This window comes from Strix aluco, chromosome 6, assembly GCF_031877795.1.
Source record: "Strix aluco isolate bStrAlu1 chromosome 6, bStrAlu1.hap1, whole genome shotgun sequence".
NCBI classification, from domain to species: Eukaryota; Metazoa; Chordata; class Aves; order Strigiformes; family Strigidae; genus Strix; species Strix aluco.
In genome coordinates this window covers 32,459,302-32,477,418 of record NC_133936.1, presented here as the reverse complement: position 1 = coordinate 32,477,418, position 18,117 = coordinate 32,459,302, and the positions used below count along the sequence as shown (strand labels likewise).

Below are 18,117 nucleotides of genomic sequence, written 5' to 3'. Positions count from 1 at the left end.
TAATGAAAAATTTAAAAAAACCTTAGAAATCTAATTCTAGACTACAAAATGTATGAAATTCTACAAACTCATAATACTATTAAATTAACTGCAGAAGCACTAAGTTACCAGCAAAGTATCTTCTAACATTTTTTCCACTCACTAGATTTAACTCCTAAAAGGACTATTGTTTTTTGTCCTTGTTTCTGAAATTCACACAATTACTGTCAAATTCTTGTCTTGAAGACATTTACCTAGTAAGAGTTGTATATAATACAGGAGGCTCTTTAGGTCACTAATGTTATTGTGGATCTGTCTTGTATTCTTCTTTTGTTAAAAAAATTCTTTATTGACTGCAGACCAGGCTGCTCAAAGCCCCGTCCAGCCTGGCCTTGAACACTGCCAGGGAGGGGGCAGCCACAGCTTCTCTGGGCAACCTGTGCCAGTCTCACCTCCCTCACAGTGAAGAATTTCTTCCTTACATCTCATCTAAATCTGCCCTCTGTCAGTTTAAAACCATTAACCCTCATCCTATCCCTACCCTCCCTGATGCATAGTCCCTCCCCATCTTTCCTGTAGCCCCTTTTAAGTACTGGAAGGTCACTATAAGGTCTACCTTTGCTCTATTTGTAACAGCAAAGATAACATTTCTCAAGGAAATGTTTCCTGCATCCAACATGATCAAGCCATTGAGGTAGGAGTTAAAGGACTGAATAGGCCTACAGACTGCTGCCCCTGCCTGAAACAGGACAGTGATCCATGACATTTAGCTATCATGTGACATAACACTCCACGCAACAGGAATTTTATTTTATGGAGAGGAACATCTGTAAAAAAGAAAAACTTCAAGCAACCACCAAACCACACAGAAACAGACATGTCAGCCTGGTGTTTTTTTAAACTGTTTCAAACCCTAACCATGTAAAAACCAAAACAGGAACACATCTGTGCATGACAATCCTGTCACACTCCAGAACGTATTCGCCTGTTGGTCACACTCTTCGTCTGCAGACGAGCAGTGGGCATAATGGCTAGGAACAGATCACAGATGATCTGAGATGAGGGAAAGTTTTGCAATAAATTAGGCGAAGAGAAAGACAGAATAGGAGCAAGATATTATGGTGAATAAAAATGGGGAGCAGGCTGCCCTGCTAACATTTTATTGTTAGATAGAATCTTGCTTATATACTTTGTAAGAATTCTTTTTTTAAAAATAATATGAAAAGATGAATTTGCCAGATCATTCCAAAATGTTGCTCATTTGTTTTTTCAGTGTTTCTGAGGCCCATTAATACTCAGACTGGGTTTTGAGGTCAGAGTTCCAAGGCTGGGAAGAGACCAGCTGTTTGACAGCATAAAGTGTCCTTCTTTATTAAGACATTTAACTTGCATTCCTAGGATAATCCACCATCACAGTAATGGCATCTTCACATCAGACACAAAGTAACCATCCAGGAATTTCTTTTCTTCTTTAAATACCAACATCAATGCCTAAAAATAGTATTTATCAATCACTACTTAGCCTATCACAACAGAAACACACTCTTTTTTGGACTATTAAGAATTCTTAATTCCCAATTAGGATTTCTTGTTCATGGGCTTTCTTTCTTTTTACAAAGAAAACTGAATAGCTGTATATGAGATACACTACAGGCACATGAAACATGATTTATCATTTTTCTTCCAAAAGTATCTCACGAGCCACATTAGGACAACAAGTATTAGACAATTCATGCAGACACCTACCCAACCATTTAGGCCAGAAAACAAATGCTTTTTGTTAGTCTGAATTATCCTAGCATTGATACAAAATGAATCCAACTTCAGATCTGGCCAGCATACAACTCCCTTTTGCATGATTACATCTCTTAATGGGCTGGTTGTTTACATCTGGGAAGCAACACTACTTCAGACATCTAGTGCAACTTCAATATCTTGCTGCTATATTACCTTCTTACTAGTTCAAGGAGCAGCTCCAGTTTAATCAATCTGTTAGCACTTCCTACAGCACTTCTCATTTTTTTTTCTTATAGCACTTAGTTTCTTTTAAATGGCCCTGCCTTTGCTCTGTGATCCATGAGGTACAAAATAGTACCATTTTGCCTGCTGCAAGCACAGATGGATACTCAGAGTGGTTGATCAGCAGCTGCTCAGGACAACCTTGACCCTGCTGTCCAACCCCTACAGCACAGGGATGGGTACAGTTACACTGCTTGTGGGATAGAAGAGGTTTGAGGTTAAAACCTCTCTCTCATCCTATGACCCACAGTGCACCTTGACTACTAAAATCTTTCTCTCCCATTGTCCACTCATGTACTTCATGTAGATCCAGATCCTAAAGGCTTACTCTCAAGCTCTTCAGATTTGGCCAAAAATCTCAGCTGTTTCTGAAAACCAGGTTCAGCAGTTCACACACCTTTACAAGTCACCATGATCAAAGCTAATACACTTAGACTACAAAATTTTGTTTGCAGAAATGTATTAAAAGATAACCATTTTGTTTCAGATTCTGGAAACTGCTTCTCTCTGGAGCAGGATCTTTATAAGTTCAGAATTTGATAAATTTCAAAAGAAAACAAGCCACACAGAGACCCTTAAAAAAAACCTAGCAGAACATGACTTTTTTTTTTAACCACAATTTCTTCTGTCTTTGCATTTAACCAGTTGGTTAAAAATAACTATTACAAAAACACAGCCAAGAAAACCTCAACACCTAGTTCCTGATCAGAAAAACCTTCTCACATGGGTGAGCTGATTTAATTATGTAAAATCACTTGAACAAAATTCCACTTTCTTGGAGCAGTTCTCTTAGAACCTTTCATCCTTTTTCATGCTGTCTTGATTTAATACAGTGAGGTCTGGATCCAAAGATTACTCAAGTTACCCACTCTTTCCACTGTCCTTAATGAGCCCTAAGCCATGCCTCAGTACATTTGCTTGTTTTCAAACCCTGGCAATCTAATGGGATGAAAATTAAAAAAAAAAAAAAAAGAAAAAAAAAGAAGAGAGAGAGAAAAGAGGTATATGCTTAATCCAGTGTTTTGTTTGTCATTTTTTTAGTTTGATTCCATGAAGAAAAGCACAGTACTTTATTTTGGTTAAAAAACAAAAACACCCCAAAAAACCACACCTCCAAAAATTCCTGGAACCTTACACTGGATCCACGTCTGCTATTTAGCTCTTCTTACATGTATACAGCCCCCTTCAGTCATTTAAATTAATATTAGAGTAAGAGAACTGAAATCCAGTAGTTTGGTACTATATTTGAAATGAAACATAATGTCTGCATTAAAGAAGAGAAACAGCCCAATAACTTGCTGGATTAGCACATTCTCCTCCCGAATTCGCAATAAGTACTGCATGACTGTCTTGTGACAACATGACTTCTTACACAGTCTAAACCAGTCATTCACCAAGGTCCTAAATTAGTGAAACATTTCAACACTTGTTTAAACTTGAAGTATATGAGATTTGCTGCCCCAGTGCCAGGGACTGGGTATGTGATAAAAAGTTTCCTAAATAAAATTTTTAATGTTTAGATGTAAACAGTGTATTTTAAATTTAGGATTGTTGATCTAGTCTGAAACTCACTGAAGTCCTAAAACAGTGTGGCAAAAAGAATTCCACCATAATGCTACTTACATCTCATGTTTTATATGCAGTTAACATTATTAGAATCTTTCTTCCTTTTACATTTAAGTACACAAGTAATCACTTGATGTATACACCAAAAATGCTGTCATTTATTATTTGGGTACCTGTCATGTCGGACGATAGGTGTAGGCAGGACACAGGTCAGGAGCCATCCAAACTCAGCCAACGTGTGCAGTAAAGGTCCATAATCTGTTTTAATTTCACACCCCTACATTAATAATCATAAAAAGTAGTAAAGAGACTCTGTACAGGTTTTACTCACACTTCTACACAAATTACAACGATTCTCCCCATTTATAATGAGATAATCCTTTGAGATGACATCAAACTGTGTTGTTTGGTGGAGATTCACTATTCCAAAATGAAAACAATTTGAAAAGTTCAACACTACAGAAGACTAGGAAAACAGACAGAACATATTAACTTTACATACGATCCTGATTCATTAAGACATTCAAAGCACATCTCACTTGTTAAACTCGTCATGTTACTAAGTTAATGCCTAAATTTAAACACCATAATAGGTGTCTTGATGTATTTAGGTTTTCACTTCAGATCTGAACAACAAGCATCTCACCTAGCTATATACTTAAGTTTCTGGGGTTTGGTGGTTGGTTGTTTTGTTTTGGGTTTTTCTGTATGTGTGTGTGCTTTTTTTCTTTTTGTTTTTAATATCCAAGGTCTTAGTTTTATGCTGTTTCTTTTCACAATGGTAAATGTATTTATCATGGAATATTTCAAAAGCCCTTAGTATCCTCCCAACAACAATTACTTTCAGATGTCATTAATTCATACCAGTAATCTTACAATATTAAAAATATTAAAAAACATTAAATAATTTTATTGCTGTACCATGCTACAGCGGTACATGTAAATTTATTAGGAAAAATGAAGTCTTTCATATTTAGCAGTAAAATTTTACTAAGAATCTGCATCTGAACGCCATACGCAATTAATTCACCAACAATTTTTTCTTGTTCTGTTTCTAGTTTTTCCTATTTTCTTCTCCTTTTTATTTAAAAATACTTCAGCACACTGTCAGTGGAATTTCACTTGTTGAAATTATGTCTAAATTGGTCTGAAACACATTAAAAAACCCCCACATTTTCTTTGGTGGTTGTACGTGTTAGTATGAACATTTGTAAATGTCAGGCCAGAACCCCTGTGGACTATTTCTTTTACGCACATTGACCAATGGCCACAGGCCTGACTTCATTTTGATGATACAAGGCTTCAGCTTAGCTTATGCAGGTGGCTTCAAGAAACCATCCGCAATGTTTATCAAACACTGGTACAAGCATTCTAAGGAAAAAAAATAAAAACATAAGTAGGAAATAGTGTTGCTAAATAATCAGCAATTTACCTCAATGACTGTCCATTGTTCAACAACTATTGCATCATTTCCTTTCCTGTTAGAACCTGGAACCCCAGCACCTTCTTCTTCATAGATAAACAATCCTTCTAAAGATTTGGGCAAATAGTCCCCTGCGAACATAAAGACAAACATAAACTGAAATATAAAGTTTTAGGCTGATATCTTACCAAGATGTACACATGGGCTTGGTTTTTTCCTCATTGAACAGTCCTCTAAAAACTGAGACAGCAAATAACTCAAATTTGAGGTTATTTCTGCATCTAATTACAACTTGATGAAGCATGCAAGCCAACTTAATATTGAAAATCCTTTTTTCTATACAAATTACACTACGAACCACTTCCTTTTCTCAAAAGCATTAGCCACTTCCATGCTCAAATCTGAATTCCAATTTCCTGTATTCATATCCCTCACAGCAGATGGGCGCAAACCCTCTTTATTCAACTTTAATACTGTACGCCTGACAGTAAGTGTGGCTTTTGGTGTGGCAGGAGAGAGCATAAAGATAAATGAAGCATGAAGTGCAAAGCCTAGCTACTGTTACTTAAATAAATATGTAAAGGGCCACAGGAAGAGCCTGAAACAGAAGTAATTGTAGGAAGATTCCTGATGGGAAGGAAGTTTCACAGCACAACTCCCTGACTCACTTGTCAAAGCCTGATAGTATCCGGTTGGCCCAAACTGAAGCTGTGCATCAAATACTGGTTTATTTTCTAGTTTTCCTTCTCCTAAGAGCCATTGGGAAGCCTTCTGTGCAGTTGTACCTTGACAGCTGACTATCTTAAATTTGAACAATAAATTACATAATTCTCAGAATATCAGATTTAAATCCTCTCCAATACTGCACAAAGACATGTAAAGAGATGACTGGTTTTGCCACAGCTTCAGGGAAGGTAGATAAAGAAAAAAAACCACCTAGCAAACAAATCAAACTTATGGAACACAACTGGTCCTGTTTTAGAAACTGATGGCACAGAAGTTGTGCTACATAAACCAGGAATTCCCATTTTGAGCATGCTTGTTAATGTACCATAAAATACCAACTATTTATTCATATTAGTTTTTACTATATTGCACGTAGCATATGTATGTAGTTTGAGTTATAATCATTTAGATACTTGAATATTTATCTCTTCCACACATTTGTAGATATAGTGTACATTTTATTTTATTCTTAGATTACCCATGAATATAATGTGGTTGTATATGGAACTGAATATATGGCTTCAGGCACAAACATATGAATATCTGCACAGCTCCTAATAATTCATAAATTCTCCATCTTACAAATTCAAGGACTTTGACCTTTCTTCAGTGTTCAGGCAGTCTACCTACAACATGTTAGAATATTTATTTTTCTACCATTTTTCAAACATGATAGAATAACTCTAAGTTTTAAAGAGTTATTGACACAAGACACCTCCACTTGGTGGTATTTTGGGACAAAACTGGTAATTCATTAAGTATACCATGTCAAAAATCACCTATATTGAAAAAGCTACATGTGTGGCTAACTGGTTCACCTGTCCATTCTGTCAATTATAATAGTTTATCTTTGTTAATATCAGTACTCAAAAAAGAGTGCTGCAAATGAAGGAAACACTACATTCATCCAAATGGCTGCTAAAAGAAAAGTTACTTGGCATGACTACATCTTCTTTGGCAGCAGAACACAGAAGTTTGTAATTATTAAGAATTGACAACAGTTTGGTTTTTTTAAAAATTATTTTCCTATGTTAAAACTTCCTCCTACCTTAAACTGGGTATTGCATTTTGATCCTGGTAGCAACAGAATTCTACTGACTCTCTAGAACATCTGTAGAATCCAACTCAGAGAAGGATTTTGCAGCTGCCTGACTTGCATCCAGTGTTTTTATTTTTATCAAAATAGCTAAAATTTTCTCACTTTAGTAAAGTTGTATAAAAGGACAACTACTGCTAAAGACACCTCACAGTTTAAAAGAATACAAAGGTGAGGTGAAGATGACAATTAGATGTACATGCAGACACAAAAGAAGTAATGAGTGCAAGTGATTACATACTTTCCTCAAATACACATTTTAGGCTCCCCTCTTTTGGGTGTCAAACTTTTATCTGGTTATAAAACTCTTCAATGTTCACCTCAAGAACAAACATTTTAGCTTAAGTAGCTAAATTAATTTCTTACTGTGGTTATGGACACTTGATCAGCTGCAGAATTCCATCCACATAGTGAGTTGTGCCTCTGAATATATCCCGTTTAATTCAGCTGCGTCCCACCCATGAGTAACTGAAACACATACCAGTCAAGTGGGGCTGAAGCAGACCAACTGCTGCAAAGAGGCAGCATGAAACCCCTAAATAAGTCATAACCTGGGTATTAGAGATGGGATAGTTATTCACATAGAGAAGAGCAGACAGCTACAGGGGAATGAGAAGACTGTAAAACTGTTGTTGGACAACAGCTGCAAAGATTAATTTCAACAGCTGCCAAAAACACCCCTCAGTGAATTGTAACACATCTCCAGAGAGTTATTTTCCAGCTCTAAAAAAAAATCTGTATTGAAAAGTAGGAGTCTGATTTCTCACCTCTCCTCCCCCAAAGGAAACTTTAGTCTTCCACTGACTTCAATAGATAGGAATTATAATTTAAGAGCAAAAAAGATGACCAATATGAACTGTGCCATTAGGCTGCTTATATGCACAAAATATGCAGTTTGAGAGGGACTAGCTGCCAAATTCAATCTGAATATAGTGATGTTGATGCATTTGTGTTCCTCTGACAATCACTAAATTTACTTTATTGTAGAGCTACAGAAATGCCGTGATTCACACTCAAAACTAAACTACTAAGAATGAAAACTGAAGAGTTGTCATTATTTTCAGGGTTTGATTTTTGAAGAACCCACATCATCTCACTTCCAAAGATTTTCTGGTTTAGACTTTTTTTTTTTTTTAAGTGTAAGCCCTTCACTAACCCAAGCCTTGCAAAGGGGATAGTGAGTGCATGTTATTTTGAAACAGGGTATCAGAAAAAAAAGCATTAAGACATATAGTAAATATGAAAACCGTTCAAAACCCCAGTAATTCTACCCTCCTTACTTCACCTGAGAAGCAGATGTAAAATGACTTATGAAAGCCACTGTAATACATTATTAATAATATATTAATTTACTTAAATACATTAAGTAAATTAATGAGTACTGCAAAAATTGTTTAAGGTCTCTGAAGCCTTTTCAAACTTTTTACAAGACTTCTCTCCACTGCAGTCCTGTGTTTTGCTTGCTTACACTGAACTACCATAAACAACTTTAAACGAACACCAACAAATCAGAACTAAGTACAAGCAAAAGTATTTATCCAATCAAAATATCACATTAGTGAAGTATAAATTCTAAGTTTGCTATATGACATTTATTACAATAATTTATAAATTCTGACATTATTAACTATGTCAGACTCTCTTGGCCTGTTCTCCTAACACCAGTAATACCATTTTCTTCACATTATTTTCAAGTAATTGCACAACAGTAGCTACATACTATTTTTTGCCACACTTCTAATTTCTGGCTTTCAGACAAATTCAGTTCAAATGGAAATGAATCTCTTAATTACATATTTTACCAACAACAGAGTTTTAAAGTTCAAGATATTTCAGCCAACAAAGAGCTTCCGCTGTTGTCAGCAGTGGTTACGATGCTGTCTCACAGCTCGGCCAAAGCTCGGGGTTTTGGGCTCAGCAGGGTGTGCAGTGATGGGCCTGGGCCAACAGCAGCACTGCTGGCATCAGCCTTGGGTCCGTTCATCAGGAGAAGGAAGGCTAGGAACTCTGGAAGAGATAGCAGGATCTCTCCAGAATAAAAACTGAGATCGAACTGAAACTGGCAGAATGAAGAAAATTAGAAAATCCTATGGCCTGAAGCTCTATCCTTGCAACAATCTGAGTGTTAACTGAACTGGTAGATTCCTGCAGAAGAGTGCAGGAAGCAGGAGGGATCAGGGAAGACCTCTCTCCCAGCTGTGTGAAAAGGTCCTGGAACACCTGCCTACAGTTGAGAGCCAGGACAAAAAAAAAAAAAAAAAAAAAAAGATTTCTCTACTCTCTGCATATGTCTGCACCTGACCAGAAAAACCTGCAGAAACATCCTGAAAATTCAGGGTTAACAGTCAAATTTTAATGCAATTTGGTGTTGTGGAAAGAATTTTTAAGCCCAAAGAGCTGGAGAAAGCAGGAAGCACAGAAAGTCTGAGTTAGATTTAATGGTACAGTAAGCACAATGAGAACTCAAGGTGCTCTTTTGTCTCATTAGAAGTATTCAGAGTGCAGCACAGTATCTACAGTGAGCAGCAGAATATGAACATCAGGAAAACATGTACCTGATGATTTTTTCCCATTATCTTTTCCTTTAAAAAAAAACAAAACTAAGAACTAGTGCAAAAGGTTTATTTTATAATGCTACACTTGCTTTCCTGCTTTGGAAATCCTCAATTTGATAAAACAAAGCAGAAATTTCAATTATTCAGAGCTATAGCTACCCACAAAACAAGCTGCTACTTTTTCACATATCAGATTCTAGAGATTTGCAATGACTATCTGAACATGTTTACATATTGCCCTTCTCACCAAGCAGCAAAACATGATCTATTCTTGCAAACTATGTAGTTCTACATAAACAAGTAAAAGCTTCATGACACTGTGGGACAGTACTCACCTTTAGAAGTTTCCCAGTGTACAAAAGAATCAATTAAGGACAATCCTTGTTTATAATAAAATGTGGTTAATTCTAGCCAGTCTGCTTCCAGTGTACTAATAACTGGCCCCTTTCTTGTTACTTTCATAGACAAAGCACCATCATGATAGGTCCAGCAGGTAGAATCATCATCAAAAACATTGAAGACTGTATATAGCTTGTCTAAAAAGAGGAAAGGAAGAAGAATGAATCTCTGGATTACCCATAATAAAAATATTATTAATATCTCATTTTAACATAGTTTTCTAATTCTAAGCAACAGTTTTAAGAATTGTTTCCTGATGTAACTGTACTCAGCTTCAGCCCTAAACACACTCAGGATGAGGTGGGGGGTACGCTCTGGGATATGAGAAGAATTTGAACATATTACAGTTAGGTTGTCACTGGACCTCTTCGGGAGGTGGGTTTTGCTAAGAAAAATGCAGTGGAAACAGGCTTCATTTCTACTATTCGTGGAACTTCTGACTACAAATATTTGAAATTACTATAACTGAAGACTAAAGACAATTTTCTAAGTTTTTTAATATTAGGAATGCCTTGCACAGTATTGCTTTTACCCATTATTTTCTGCAGATTACTTAAGTACCAGTATAATTAGTTGCCTACTGGGGTTTCCCACACAGTAAGTGATGAGTGTGTGAGTTAAGCATACAAAACCTGCATATCCTCAAATGCATTTTATATCTAGACATTAACACAGTGCTGTTACAGAGTCATAAACAAGCATTCATCAAAAATTAAAATTTACAAATCCTTAGCATTTAAGGAAATCACTGGTGACAAGTTATGAAGTCCTAACTATACAAATATATTCTACAAATACACTCACATGTACATCACCTTTGTGGAGAAATAACACAAAGCAGTTGCCAAAAAATGCTCTCAGATTGTCTAATACTTCAACATCTGTGCTGCCTAAATCAACACAAACCAACCCCTAGAAAGCAGAAGTATTTATATTGTCGAAACAAAGGAACTTGGTTTAAATGACCCCACTTAAGATGCTAGTCTCTCTAGGCTCCAGAAATAGAGGGAGATTTCCGAAGTAGGATTTGGACTGTAAATCCAATCTCTGGGAGAACCCCTGGCTGTTTTGAGAAGAGTTACTACACCCACTGCAAGTGACATCAGGTGCCTGGAATAAGGTAGAGTTAATCCAGGACAAGATTTTGAACTATCAGTAAGAGATGACTCTCCTTTCTATACAGTTGTATTTTATCACCTCCACAGGTGGTTGTATTAGCATAAATGTGCTTATTCTGACAAATCTTTATTTCCTTTCCCATATACTAAAGTGAGATCACTTTTATATTTGTTCTTCAGGAAAAAAAAAAAAAAATCAAGTTTCCCAATACAACTATTCAATTGCTCATGTGTATCAGAAATTTGCCTCTGCAAGCAGTGTATTTATAAATAGTCAAAATTTGTATGTTACAACCCCCATATCTAGCACTCAGACAGTTTTGCATCTTTTGGACAGACCTAAATAGAAATGACATACTGAAGTGGCAGTACACACCTACATATATGTAAGATTTCCTTTGAAAACTCACATCAGTATTTTTTAAAATGATGGTTACTTACAATATTTACAAAGAAAGGTGGTTAAGTTTTCAGAAGTTTTGTCTTATGAACTCCAATAACTTTACTGAGTGTTTGACTAGTATAGAGAAGCCTGGCATATTCTTGCCAAAGCTTTTTGAAGAATTTCCTGAGAACATTGCATGTAGGGGATGCACGGGTTGCTAATCTACCTGGTCACACCAATCTGCACGAACAAAGCTCCTGAACAGAACCAAGAGTTTTATGTTGTTTACTTAAAGGATTTCTATTTGCTACATATAGCAATCCCACTATTTCAAGCTGTAATGAAAGAGTTAAGCTTTAACAGATCATGCTATAAAGGCTCAATTGTAAAAGAACTGCTTTAATTCAAGTGTTAAAAATAAGAGGAACATTGATTATCTCAGTGCTTAGAGTCATTATCCTGACAGTCTACAGACTAGAGAGGGTGCTTAACTCTTAACAGGAAAGTAAAAAGGTTCCTTTTGAGAGCAATTAAAACATGTCTGGCTCATCAGAAAGCATCTATTATGTCAAAATGCAATCTGACATGAAAGTTTCATGCTGCCTGCTTTCTACACAATACTATCTTGCATTAGCTCTCATGCTTTAGATTACTTCTTCCTTTTCACCTTTTCTTCCTAGCAAGTCAGCTAGTGTAGCATGCTTCAGTATCAAAGTCACTGTTTCAGGCAATATCAGATTCTTCTTCAACTAAGTTTTCTACACAGCACCAACATTCTTCAATGATACTTTTCCTTCCTATACAACTTTTTAATGCTTGCTTTAGTGTAAATTCATTTTGTAACAATTATACTCTTTGATTTCATGGTCAATGCATTAACTTAAGTGATCTCTTTCAGGATGCTTCTTGAAGGCATGTTAACCAGAAAGAATCCATTATGAACGGATTTGTTTGCTGTACATTATGCACGTTGGCTAGACCCACGTAAAATCACAGCTCTAGCTAGAAGGGGCTCTTGTTGTCAGTTTTGAAACAGGCAGAACTGGAATCATAACATATTATTGGAAATCCTTCACATGTTTATGACTTAACATTAAGAGTAAGTGAAAACTATATGCATTTAGGAAAATGTTTTAAAACAATTGCATCCTTCTAAAAGAAAAGTTTACTGCCACATATTTGTAATACACATATCAAGCAGGCAAGCTATCTGTTTGCACCACATTTAAAATCAGAATTACACTGTAGGCAATTTTGGGGGCTTTGTTTGGGTTTTTTCCTTTTTCTTTAAATTACAAACGTGGATTTTGACAGTACATTTATAATATTCTATATGAAAACTAAAATATCATTTTAATACATTACCACAGTTCACACATACACAGAGTAGGAGGTAAATATTTCTTCAACTGGCAACTTTTTTAGAAATACATATGCATTTAAGGAAGATGTACCTTCCAAAACTAGTATTTGACACAATAGAACATGCTGTTCTGTTTTTTTCCAAACACCTTTTTAAAGCAACAGCTCAATAAAATACCTTAGTTCTGCAATAAACAAACAGCTTTTATTACCATCTCCTTTTCGTAGTTTAACAGGGCTGACTTCTTTTCCAAACTGGAAATCTGCATCCTGTAACAGACTGCTTTCTCCTTGCACCTCCTCCTCTATCCCACTCTCAGACGAGTGACCACTCAACGTCCCTTCATTCCAGTTTTTATAGTTTTCATCAGAATTTCTTCTTCTGTGTTCCCTATTTCTTCTGCCCAGTGTTGATTCCAGCTCTGCACTTCCATCTGTGCTTGTTCCATTACAGGCTTTAGGTTGAGGAAAATGTTGTGTTACAAATCCCACAAACTTCTTTCCTCTTTTAGCAGCTTCATTAACCTGCATTTACAACAGAAATTTATCTGCAAAGTGATTTTAGAATTGCATGTAACTTATTTTTTAAAAACTTCTATATACATATTCTGTTTAAACTATTGATGTTCAAGGACATAAAGATACAACATTACTACAGAAGGGCTGGTCATGTTTGTTCGTTGCCCATGCTTCAAAGTAAACGGAAGTCTTCCAGCATGTCTTTGGGCTCAGGCCAGGAAAGGTGGCCAACACTGGTACCGACTTTAGTGTATACAAAGTCCTTAATTTAGAACAAATCCAAAGTATTTTACTTGCTGTGTCATAGTGATAACCAGTACACTGGTGCAACAAACTGTACTGTTTCTTTAAACATGTAATACCAGTTGTACTAAAATTACTGACCACTAATACTATAGAAATATCTGTTTGTCATGCATCATGATTCATTATCCCCTGATTCCCTTAGAGGCTACTCAGCTCTCTCAGGAGCAGAGAATGAAGGGAGCTAGAGGCAAATTTAAACCCTCTTAATTGCTTTCAGTCAGTGGTGGGTCTTCTCTGCAGTGAATTCTCAAAACACAACTGCAGAATATGTGCCACCTGTGGCATGTGTCTGTTCTTGGAGGGAGAAGTTTTTTTGCTGGGATAAGGAGTGCTGCCATTTAGGAAGATGATCCCCATATCATCTTGTGCTACAAGCTCCTCCATGCAATAAAGTCTTTCCAGAAACAGAGAAACCCCAGCTCAGAAAGAAGAAATCACCTGGGAAGTACAGGATTAAGTGATGGCAGAGAGGGAAGGATCTCTACCCAGTTAACTCACAAACTATTAATCAATGGACTGAATAATATTCAAATAGCTGATGGTACTACAATCCCTTTTTAGTACCACAGTAGACTGAAGTGTTACTATCTACCACCATTATGTATGTAGAGCAATGATGTATGATACGCCAGTCACCGTAATGATACAGAGCTGCCGCTTCTAAGACAACCAAAATAATTTTAAATGGAGAAGCGACATGCAGAGAAACAGGTAATATGACAGTCTTTTCCTGAAATGCCACAAAGTTTTGTTTTAGATCTTAGAAGTAACTTTTTACTGGATTACTGGCTCAGACTTTTTAAGCATTTTAAAAGCAAATTATTTTCACATACTACTTCTGTGCCAGATTCGCTTGCAAGACTGAATCACTGCTAATTTCAAGTGTACTTTTCCCTTAAATGTTTGTCTGCTATGCTACACAACCAACCTGGCAATACCTGTGCAGTGTAAATGCGTAATAGAATCCCATTTTAAATTTGAAACACCTGAAAATTTCAAAACAAGCCATTTAGAAATTTTAAACAACTCTGTAATTTCAAAGATCATTAAAGATCTCCAATATGCTTTTTCCTCTACTTCTTTCCTTGGCAACTAATGTAAAAGATATTACTCTAACTCTTGTAATAACAATAGTTTCCTGTTTCAGCAAGTCTTCAATTTTGCAGAGAAAGTTAACCACAAAAAGAACTAGAGCTTGCATTCCAGTGGAAGTTTAGTTTTCTTTAACTATACAGTATTTTCAAAAGTTGTGCCAAGTAAATATTTTAATACTGTTACTGTGTATTTTGTATTTGATAAAGAATGAAAAAATCTTTCTTCAAAATTGAATATATTCATGTTCATTAGGAATACCTTACTTAATCCAGAATAACACAAAACTTCTGAAAAATACTAATTCCAGAGAAAGTGATCATATTAGCATTTTATAAAGCCTGACAGAGTTTGGGCCCGATTCTGCTTTCAGTGGTGTAAGCAGTCAGTCTCTCAAAGCTTTACAGGGCTCAGTACTAAGCTCTAAATTAGAAAAAGCAACTGGTGAAGAAAATAACTCCTTTTGCATCAAGAAAAGGACTTTGTAGCTTCTATAAAATAAACCAAGGTTAAAACTCAAAACTAAAAAAACATCAACCACTAAATATAACTTACATGCATGGTAGAAATAAAAATCTGAGAAGTTTCAAAAAAGTCCTCCATTACCTTTTCTAACAGTTCTTTCACTACCTCATTTGTCAGTGTTTCATACATTAAAGGACATTCCTCAATCACCAGCCTGGGGTGCCTTTGTCCTCTGGGTGCTGCATGCTTCTGGCTAGAACACAGAAAGAAAGCAGCCTTTGTCAGGAGTTTGCCACTAACTTAGGCAAATGCTTGCATATAGAATTCTTTTCTTTTGGAATAGTTATGAATAAAATCCTGGCAATGCTTCTTCGTACTTTTATTTACAACTCAGCCGTTTTTGGTGGTTTTGTTCTGTTCCTTACACAAAGTGGCAGGTACTGTGTATTACAACGTCAGGGTAAGAACATTAATATTTAACAGGAATTTCATCTGAAGACTGTTAAGACATCTTCTAGAAACTGAGCTTTATTGACAAATAGTCCTGCTTTTGTAATAAACACAAAAATCTCTGATAATGCAAGAAACACAGATTTAAGCTCTAAACGTAAAACAGGTTCTGTTTTATAGAAAACAGTATGAAGAGAAATGGTACTTTTACACTGTTAACATGCTGCTGTTTAGTTTTTATAACTTTTATATATTGTTTTATATTTTATTTATAACTTTTATATATTGTATGAAATACAGCGTAGGCAAATACTAGAAATACAACATAGTAAGAATTGCTTCAGGTTAGGTAATGTTTAAATCACTCAGATTTAGAGAATCTGACAAGCTTTAGACTTCTATTTACAGGTAAAGAATAGTATTCATCATTTTTTATCTGAAGCCAGTTAGGTTGTTATTCAGACAACAGTGGTGTATATCAACAATATAATGGGGTTTTAGTCAATGTTTCCTTCACGCATTCTTTTGCTTTAGAATGAAACATCAGCAAGACACACTCAAACATAAAAGATTACTTTCCAGACAGTAGTTGGAGAAGGTGTATTTGCCTATAGGAAAACCAACACAGGTACATATGCCACCTGCATAGGAAACTGGGAACCTACGCCCAACAGTTTCACATGTAGGCTGCAGGGTCTCATCCTTCACCTACTCAAGGGCCTAGAGGTTCAAATCACAACTTCATAAGGATCCCACATCTACAGCCATAAGGTGAGTTGTGGGAGCTGTGCGCTGGCAGTGTCAGCTCGTAGAAGCCTCAGCTCTAGAGAGCAAGTATTCTGCTTTTCTTACTCAAGCATCTGCGCACGTGGACAACATTCACCTGGTCTGCAGATGAATTTACAAAAGTAAGCTGCCTGAGCAGCAAATACCACGGACAATGCCGTCTCAAGCAAAGCGTTTGAGAGGCTCCCTCAAATGAACCATATTTTACAGAAGCATTACTGGAGTGGCAGGGAGCACCTTCCAACTCACACCCTTCTGGTCTTCCAAAAGTAAATGAAAGAACTTTTGTGCATCGCGCTAGGACTCGGGAGACAAGGGGAAGCATTATAGCTCTTAATGCAATAAGAAATCCACTTTTCTAGTTATCCAAAATAAGAACAAAAGGTTATCATCATTGCATTCAAAGGAACCAATGGTAAAATTTATTTGTACATTTTCTTTAATGATCACATGGTGATTACAATGCAGTGAAAACAGGAGTAATAAACAAGACTATAGAGCTGGAGGAAACACAAACACTTGACTCTCCTTCAGTGTCAAAACCAAACTTTTGTATGACCTCCAATCACAGACTGATTATTTCCTTCTTATTAAGAACGAAAAATAAACTCTGACATGCTAATTCATGCTTTATAAGTAATGCTCCTATAGCAAGAGTGAAACATGGAATTTTTGAAAATGAAGAAGAAAAAACAGACTTGAGAGCATTTAAAGCAGCTTATTACTCTTCTTGTATTTGCTGCAGGTTCTAAGACAGATGATACTTTATTATAAAAGTGTATTAAAAAAATTATGATGAGCAACTTTGGATTTTTGTTTGGACATTACTAAGGCAAAGTAAACATTAGCCTACTATGTGCTTAGTGTTAATTAAAAAACATTCGTAACTTGCTCACCTTTCTAGACAATTAACAGTTATTTGATTCTCTGAGGTGCTCATTTCAACTTGATAATAAATTATGCATGTTGAGCAATCCACTTACAAATGGCTTAAGTAATCAATGTATTCAAATTAGGATCAATGTATTCAAATTACTTCACTGTTACCTTAATTTTAATCGTGAAAGTACCACTCGATACATGTGACTTGCAGGGAAATTCCTTCTACGTCCAATTGGCAGTATAACAGGATGAACAGCTCCTACAACATATCCTTTGCTGTAATATTCTTCCACCTTAGATGCTATATCCAACACAGAACTGATCTTGATAACTTCTGGATTTGAGGAAGCTAAAAACATTGAAAGCAGACGAGAAACACATTATACTGTGTATGTCCATGTACTTTTCGGGCGAGTTCCTTTTATATAAACCACACAAAATCTATCCCAAGGCATTTACTAAAAAGCTAGTTCTATTTATACAAGAAAAGCAGATTCAGAGCTGATTCAACAGTATTCAACTAGTTGAAGTACATATTTTTACAAGTTAATATGATCTATTTTTAATCTATTTGGCAACACTCTGTTGGATCTAGCTTTGCCAAGCTAATTTAAGAGCTGCATCAACATCTAAACACACAACAGGTCTGAACTTAAAGCAACAATTTTGTCTAGTCAAAGCCTTAAAATCCTTCAACCCTAGTTGTGAGGTAAATTCCCATAAATTAATTTAAGCCTAGTACAACTGGTTTGTTCTTAAATTATTTTTTTTTGATCCCTTAGAAGTGATCTATTGAGTGTAGGTTGAAATTTTAATATAGTCCCAATTCCTTTTTCCAGTAGACCTAAGTACATGTCACTTAAGTAAGCTATGTGGTGCCAATATTTGCTAAGGAGGATCCCTCTGAGTGTGTGCAAGCATTCCCAATCAGCAGGCAACAGCTAGGTACTACACAGCTATTGGGGAAATAGATAAAGGGAAAACTTTTT

General features: G+C 36.0%; 1 protein-coding gene across 1 annotated transcript in view; it reads right to left on the bottom strand.

Annotated features, from left to right (window-relative positions):
* The window catches only part of RFTN2 (raftlin family member 2), a 34,859-nt gene that overhangs the window by 12,004 nt on the left and 4,738 nt on the right, over positions 1-18,117 (bottom strand). The window contains exons 2-7 of the mRNA XM_074829538.1: positions 17,294-17,477; positions 15,152-15,263; positions 12,841-13,153; positions 9,700-9,900; positions 4,997-5,118; positions 3,738-3,841 (exon numbers count right to left, since the gene is read on the bottom strand). Of these exons, the coding sequence (XP_074685639.1) occupies positions 3,738-3,841; positions 4,997-5,118; positions 9,700-9,900; positions 12,841-13,153; positions 15,152-15,263; positions 17,294-17,477 (1,036 nt within the window). The remainder of the gene's footprint in view (positions 1-3,737; positions 3,842-4,996; positions 5,119-9,699; positions 9,901-12,840; positions 13,154-15,151; positions 15,264-17,293; positions 17,478-18,117) is intronic.